Source organism: Portunus trituberculatus, chromosome 34, assembly GCF_017591435.1.
Source record: "Portunus trituberculatus isolate SZX2019 chromosome 34, ASM1759143v1, whole genome shotgun sequence".
NCBI lineage: Eukaryota > Metazoa > Arthropoda > Malacostraca > Decapoda > Portunidae > Portunus > Portunus trituberculatus.
The window spans coordinates 9,270,544-9,278,043 of record NC_059288.1 but is presented as its reverse complement, the minus strand read 5'-3'; the positions used below and the strand labels follow the sequence as shown (position 1 = coordinate 9,278,043).

Below are 7,500 nucleotides of genomic sequence, written 5' to 3'. Positions count from 1 at the left end.
AAAAAATAAAAACAACAACAAAAGCAACCCATAGAGAGACCCCAGCACTGAGGTCACAAGGTCAGAAGGTCACCAGTCATTAAGGTCACTCTCACCTGCCTTTAATCACGCACAGGTGGGCAAATGGACCCCCAAGGAAGGCGCCAATTTCACCCGTATGTGGTCCACTGACACGGAAGATGACAACGGTATCCTCAAGAACAGAACTCTTATTGTGTCCACTGCCCTGGTGAGTATAGTGGTAATAGTAGTAGTAGTAGTAGTAGTAGTAGTAGTAGTAGTAGTAGTAGTAGTAGTAGTAGTAGTAGTAGCAGTAGTTTTTGTCTCATATTTATTTTTCACAATCTTTTAACTTTTTCCTCCTTCCTATTTTCTTTCCTTCTTTTCTCATTTTTCTCTTCTGTATTTCCTAAGCTTTCTCTTTTCTATTTGACTCGAGGTTGATCGATTTATTTTAGCTTTCTGTCTTTCATTTCTTCTCTTCAAAATCTGCCACAACCTTTTAACGTTTCTTCATTCTTAATTCATTTTCATATTCCCACTATTATTTCTTCTTTATTTCCTTTCTTTTTTTTCTCTCTCTTTTTTGGGGGAGAGGATTGATCTAGTTACTTTTGTCTATCTTTCTTTCATTTCTTCCCACCTCACACTGACACCCTCGGCTTCCTTCACAGCAGATCTCGCCGTACACGATACTCAAAAACTCATCGCATTTTTATCTCTTTTCTTCATTTCCTTTCCGGGGAGAGACGGGATTCATCTTGTTAATTGAGGCGTGTTATGCCAGAGGGGCGTAACTCGAAAAACCTGTTTTGCGTGAAACGCGTCTAAAGTTAGACGGTAATAACTCGTATGGAAACGGAAAAAATGCATTACTATCATATATCTAATGATTTGTCTGCTCAAAATCTATTAATCTATGCACAATTTGAGTTTTTGTGTGTGTGTTTTGCTTTTGTACGTTTGTCTTTCTGTCACCCTATTGCGTAGCCAACCCCAAAATATTGGATGATTGTAATATTTTACTGTATGAATGAAACTAGACTATAACATAAGTATTGTGTCCTAATTTTGTCCTTGTATGTGCGAATCCCAATTTTTTTATGATTTTATTGAATTAGAAAATATCTTTTTTCATATTTGGTGAGTTGAAAGTACCTGTAAAAGATAAGTTTTGAAATATTAAGATTAGTTATAATAAGGTATACACACTCACCATATCTTTTCACAGCACTTGTTTGGGCATGGGCATGGGGCACCAATAGAACGGGCGTCAACCTGCCGTTTTGTAGTCACGCTTATGTAGCTCTCCCCAGAGTCTCTTTCATTCTTTGCTACAGTCTTCTTCCACAGCTCGGGCTTGGCCACACATTTACGGGAAGTCAAAGGGCCTCCCCCTCTACACTGCTATCACTTTCACTCATCGACGATGTATATAATCCACGTAAATCCACAATAATATGTGCCGGCCGCGCTCTGCTATTGGCTGCCAGTTCCGCCCTTCTGGCGTGCCAGACCAAATTTAGTCAGTACTTTCCCACGTGTATAAACACAGGATTTTAAACCCTCCTACAGGCTTCATAGGGACTCTGGTGGCCGCATCCATAACTAACTCAAAAAAGTCCAGATTGTCAGTTACGCCCCTCTGGCATAACACGCCTCAATTTCACCTTTCACGTCTTCACTCCTCACACAAACACGGCTTCCTTCACAGCAGACCCGCCGTACTCGATACTCAAGAAGTCAGCGTATTTTTCTCACCTCTGTCTCTTTTTTTATTTCCTTTTTCGTGGGAAGGGATTAATCTATTTACCTTTCTTTCAGTACGTCTTCACTCCTCACTTTGACTCGCCTTCTTCACTGCAGATCCGCTGTTCACGATGCTCAGAAACTCATCGTATTCTCTTCATTTGTCTCTTTTTTTTATGTAGGCTTTTCACGGGAATTTCTGGGCTAAAGGGGATACTTTTTGTGGTACCTCCTATCTCAAAGCCCACCCGCTAGGAAACCGTTGCCCCGAGTGAGGAAGCCCAACCTACACTCGGACCGTGGACAGGATTCGAACCCGTGCGCTTGGAGATCCCTCGGCCCCCAAAGCACGCATGGTTCCACTGTATCACGGCGAAGTTGGAAGGGTTTAATGATTTAGTCTATTTTTACCTTTCCTTCTTTCATTTCTTCACTTCTCACACTGACATCCTCGGCATCTTTCACTACAGACCCCACCGTACACGATGCTCAGAAAGTCATTGATTGGATTTTACTCACTTCAATCTCTTTTCTTCATTTCCTTTTCTGTGGAGAGAGCGGATCAACCTCTTCAGTACCATGACGCGTTTCTACATTCCTTTTGCTTACTATTTGGTGATTTTATACAGCTTCAGAAACTTATACGGGGGATTAAAATAGTGAAGACTGTGGCCATTAATCTCCTGACCTCCATAGATCTTTACTAATGTCAATAAAAGGGTCTAATCATACGCAAATTTAAAGGTAAAAATGTGTCCCAGTATTGAAGGGGTTAATCTATGTACTTTTACCTTCCTTTCACTTCTTCCTTCCTCAAACAGACACGGCTTCCTTCACTGCAGACACCTCAGTACTCGATATTCAAAAAGTCACAGGATATCTCTCACTTTATGTTGGTATAAATCTATTCATTTTTACCTGTCTTTCATTTCTTCCTTCCTCACACTGACACGACTTCCTTCACTGCAGACCCCGCCGTACACGATGCTCAGAAAGTCATCGGATCAACTGACAGGCAATGACCGGTTTGAGGGATTCTGCATTGACATCATTAAGGAGATCTCCAGACAGCATGGCTTCAACTACTCCATCGAGATCAGCCCAGACGGAGCCTACGGTAGCAAGAACCCAATCACGCAAGAGTGGAACGGGATAGTGAGGGAGCTTATTGACCATGTAAGTGAAGGAATGAGGAATTAGAATGATATATGAGATACTACACTCATATTGGCCACCTTGTGTTAAGCTGTGTATTCAGAGGGAGTGAGTGGGAGGTGATTGGTGATTGAATAGAAGTTAGGTTAGGTTAGGAAGGGAAATGAATGAAGATGAGTGTGGAGTGCGTTAGAGAAAGAGTAAATGGATGTGTGAGGGATGAATGAGAGTAAGGAGTTAGTGAGAGGTGACTGGTGAATGAGTTAGGTTAGGTTAAGTTAGGAAGGGGAAAAAGTTACGAAATTAGTCAATATTGAGTGAAAATGAGTGAAAGATGAATGAGGAATGGAATAAAAGTGTCTGGTAGTGAGAAGTGAATGAATATGAGTTGATGATGATGATGATGATAATGGTGGTGATGATGATGATGATGATGATGATGGTGATGGAGTGAGTGGTGATGGTGATAAAGATGATGATGATGGTGATGAATGAGTGGGTGATGGTGGTGATGATGATGATGATGATAATGATGGTGATGATAATGATGATGGTGATAGTGATGGTGATGATGATGATGATGATGAATGAATGAGTGGTGATGGTGATAGCGATGATGGTGAATGACTGAGTGATGATGGTGATGATGTTGATAATGATAGTGATGGTGATGATGATGATGATGGTAATGATGATGGTGATAGTAGTGATGGTTGTGATGGTGATGAATGAGTGAGTCTGAGTGATGATGGTGAGTGACTGAGGGATGATGGTGATGATGATGGTGATGATGGTGACAAAAACTCTATTCTTTCAGCGTGCCGATCTGGGAATAGTGGATTTCACCATTACTTACGAGAGAGAAGAGGCTGTGGACTTCACCATGCCCTTCATGAACCTGGGTGAGTGGTGAGGTGGTGTGTGGTGATGTGTGATGGTGAGTGGTGAGATGGTGTGTGATGTGATGGTGAGGGGCTGTGTGGTGTGATGGTGAAGGGCTGTGTGTGGTGGTGAGTGGTGAGGTGGTGTGTGATGTGATGGTGAAGGGCTGTGTGTGGTGGTGAGTGGTGTGTGGTGAGGTGGTGCGTGGTGATGTGTGGTGGTGAGTGGTGAGTGTTGAGATGGTGTGTGATGTGATGGTGAGTGGTGAGGTGGTGTGTGGTGTGAAGATGAGATGGTGAGTGGTGAGGTGGTGATGTGTAGTGGTGTTTTTTCTTTCTTTCTTTTTTTTTTTCTTTCCTTCTTTCCTTCTTTCTTTTTTCTTCTTTCTTTTTCTTATCTTTCTTCTTCTTCTTCTTAATATATGAAGTAGTAAGAACTTTTTTTTCTGTTACAATCCTCCTCCTCCTCCTCCTCCTCCTCCTCCTCCTCCTCCTCCTCCTCCTCCTCCTCCTCCTCCTCATTTAAACATTATTGCTTATAAAAATATACAACATGAAATAAAAACATCCTAACATAATTCTTCCCACCTCTTCCTCCTCCTCCTCCTCCTCCTCCTCCTCCTCCTCCTGTTCTTCCTCCAGGTATTAGCATCATTTACAGCAAGCCACAGAAGAAATCCCCAAGCCTGTTTTCTTTCATGTCTCCATTTTCTGTGGACGTGTGGATCTACATGGCCACAGCTTACTTGGGAGTCTCCGTCCTGCTCTTCATCCTGGCCAGGTAAGCTCAGGTGACACACACAGGTAGGAAGTGAAGGAGGTCTGTCTGGTAGGGGAAGATTAGTTAAGGAAGATGCGGCAGGTGTACGAGAGAGAGAGAGAGAGAGAGAGAGAGAGAGAGAGAGAGAGAGAGAGAGAGAGAGAGAGAGAGAGAGAGAGAGAGAGAGAGAGAGAGAGAGAGTGTGGGGGGGAAGAGATTTTAAGTGTTATTGTTTGCTTTGAAAGTGTGTAAAAGTGTGTATGTGTGTGTGTGTGTGTGTGTGTGTGTGTGTGTGTGTGTGTGTGTGTGTGTGTGTGTGTGTGTGTGTAACAGGTATTAGAATTAGACCGTACATACATTAGATTACAAATAAAGAAAGAAAAGAAGAAAGAAAAAGTAAGATTAGCAGTGCCTCTTACTTTGCTCTTAACCCCTTCAGTACCATGACGCGTTGTCACATTCATTCTGGTTACTATTTGGTGATTTTACACAGCTTCAGAAACTCATGTGGGGGGTTGAAATAGTAACGACTCTGGCCATCAATCTTCTGACCTCCATAGACCCTTCCTAATGTCAATAAAATGGTCTTATCATACCCAAAGCGCAAGGTGATAATGCGTCCCAGCACTGAAGGGGTTAAACTCAAATACATAATAAATACAGCAACACACTATCAAATTTTAAAACATTCACAGCAAATTCAGAATATCTTTAGAAAATGCACTACCTTTGTCTCGCCCACTTGTATTTCCCTGCCCATCAATATGTCAGGCTTGTATTCTCTGCATGTCGATCTCACAAGCTGGCTGACGCATCACCTTCCTCTGCTGTCCATTGAGAGGCTGGCAGTACTGAATAAAATAGTCTCCCTTTGATTTTTTTTCCAGAATAATGATGATACTGACTTTTTCCTTGATTTTCCAGGTTATTCTTCATCCTTCAGCTGACTGATAGACTACACTACTTGCTTTTATGACTATTTAATGTGTCTATTCATCTTTTTATGTCCCAGTTTGTCCGAGGAAAGATATGTGAGCTAGGAAAGGATGTAGATAATGTCTGTTTTCTATGAAGCTTATCTGTGTCTCCGTTTTCTCCACCGCATTGGCCTCACAAACTTGACCTTGCAGTGTTGTTCCTAGTGTGTGTGTGTGTGTGTGTGTGTGTGTGTGTGTGTGTGGCACTGTGAAGATTACATTGCAGTGTCTTCATGGATGTGTCTGTCAAATGAAAAACAAAAATCCACAAAAAAGACAAAAAAAAAAAAAAATGAAAAGATAATGAATACTAACTCAAATAATTATATAATCTTGTTCAACCTTCACAACACCAGAATAGAAAACGAGAATCTCAAAAACTCACCAAAGAAAACGGTAGCATAGACAGGAAAATATTTAGCAGTATAAGAAGAAGAGGAGGAGGAGGAGGAGGAAAAGAAGAAGGAGGAGGAGAAGTAGTAGTAGTAGTAGGAGAAGGAGAAGAAGGAGATAGAGAAGGGCCAAACAAGTGCCCTATAGTATAACCTTGACCTCGAATGACCTATGTTGACCTGCTCCCCCCACCCCCTCCCAGAATGGCCCCGGAGGAATGGGACTCACCGTATCCTTGTATTGAAGACCCGGACGAACTGGAGAACTGTTTTACTCTGCTCAATTCAATGTGGTTTATTATTGGAACCTTCTTGTGTCAGGGCGCGGATATTGCCCCTAAGTATGCTCTCTCTCTCTCTCTCTCTCTCTCTCTCTCTCTCTCTCTCTCTCTCTCTCTCTCTCTCTCTCTCGCTTCACTAATATGCACTTTTTCGTTTTTTTCATTGTTGCCTTGTGTGTGATATTAGATGCCTGTTTTAGTGTGTGTGTGTGTGTGTGTGTGTGTGTGTGTGTGTGTGTGTGTGTGTGTGTGTGTGTGCTTGCGTGCTTCTCTCTTCTCTCTCTCTCTCTCTCTCTCTCTCTCTCTCTCTCTACATTTATCCTTCCTTTGCTATATCTATCTTATTTCTGCTCTCCTCCTCCTCCTCCTCCTCCTCCTCCTCCTCCTCCTCCTCCTCCTCCTCCTCCTCCTCCTCCTCCTCCTCCTCCTCCCTCCTTTTCTTTTTTTTCTTTTTCTTTTTCTTCTTCTTCTTTTTCTTCTTCTTCTTCTTCTGTTGTGAGACCCTTAAAACAGTCTCTCTCTCTCTCTCTCTCTCTCTCTCTCTCTCTCTCTCTCTGTTGCATTGTGCTTCACTGGTGTTGTAGAGTGAATGAAGCACCAAGGCGAGACAGATGCAGTGAGACAGTGACACGTATTTAGAAACGCTTTGCTCTCTCACCACGACTGTTTTCAAAGGCCATAGAAATACCTAGCCGATTTCTGTAAAGTGTTATGTAGAAGTCCTGTTAGTTTGCCACTGGAACCATAAAAAAAAAAAACACTTAAAACAAGCGTGCCACTTAATAGGAGAGGACCCAGACTGGCGAGTTTTTCAGTATTCGCTGGTTGGTTGAATTCAAGAGAGATCAGCGTCGTCTCGCGGTACAGAGCAGTCGTCTCTAAACGCTACATTACAACGTACCTCTTGATTTACCATGCTTTTAATCCTTCCTGTATTTTTCTACTGTGATATTTTCTTTTAATCGAGTTTATACTATTAACATCGTCGTATAGAGAAAGATATAGCCGCCAGTTAGCAAGCACCTTATCTCTGCAGAGGTGGTACTGTGGAACCATGCGTGCTTTGGGGTCCGAGGGGTCTCCAAGCGCACGGGTTCGAATCCTGTCCGCGATCCGAGTGTAGGTTGGGCTTCCTCGCTCAGGGCAACGGTTTCCTAGCGGGTGGTCTTTGTATTAGGAGGTACCACAAAAAAGTATCCCTTTAGTCCAGAAATTCCCGTGAAAAGCCCACATGGTGTTAAAAAGAAAGAAAAAAGAGGTTGATGCTTCACAAAGGCAGTACGCAGCTGTTTTTGTTCGGTTTTC

The 7,500-nt window shown here is 42.5% G+C and overlaps 1 protein-coding gene across 4 annotated transcripts in view; it reads left to right on the top strand.

Annotated features, from left to right (window-relative positions):
* Positions 1-7,500, top strand: part of LOC123512881 (glutamate receptor ionotropic, kainate 2-like) — a 66,228-nt gene that overhangs the window by 27,940 nt on the left and 30,788 nt on the right. For 3 of the 4 annotated variants that reach the window (XM_045269547.1, XM_045269545.1, XM_045269546.1), the window contains exons 10-14: positions 116-229; positions 2,719-2,925; positions 3,722-3,806; positions 4,428-4,566; positions 6,118-6,255. In XM_045269547.1, coding sequence (XP_045125482.1) covers positions 116-229; positions 2,719-2,925; positions 3,722-3,806; positions 4,428-4,566; positions 6,118-6,255 — 683 coding nt within the window. The remainder of the gene's footprint in view (positions 1-115; positions 230-2,718; positions 2,926-3,721; positions 3,807-4,427; positions 4,567-6,117; positions 6,256-7,500) is intronic. The other variant, XM_045269544.1, reaches the window with a different exon arrangement.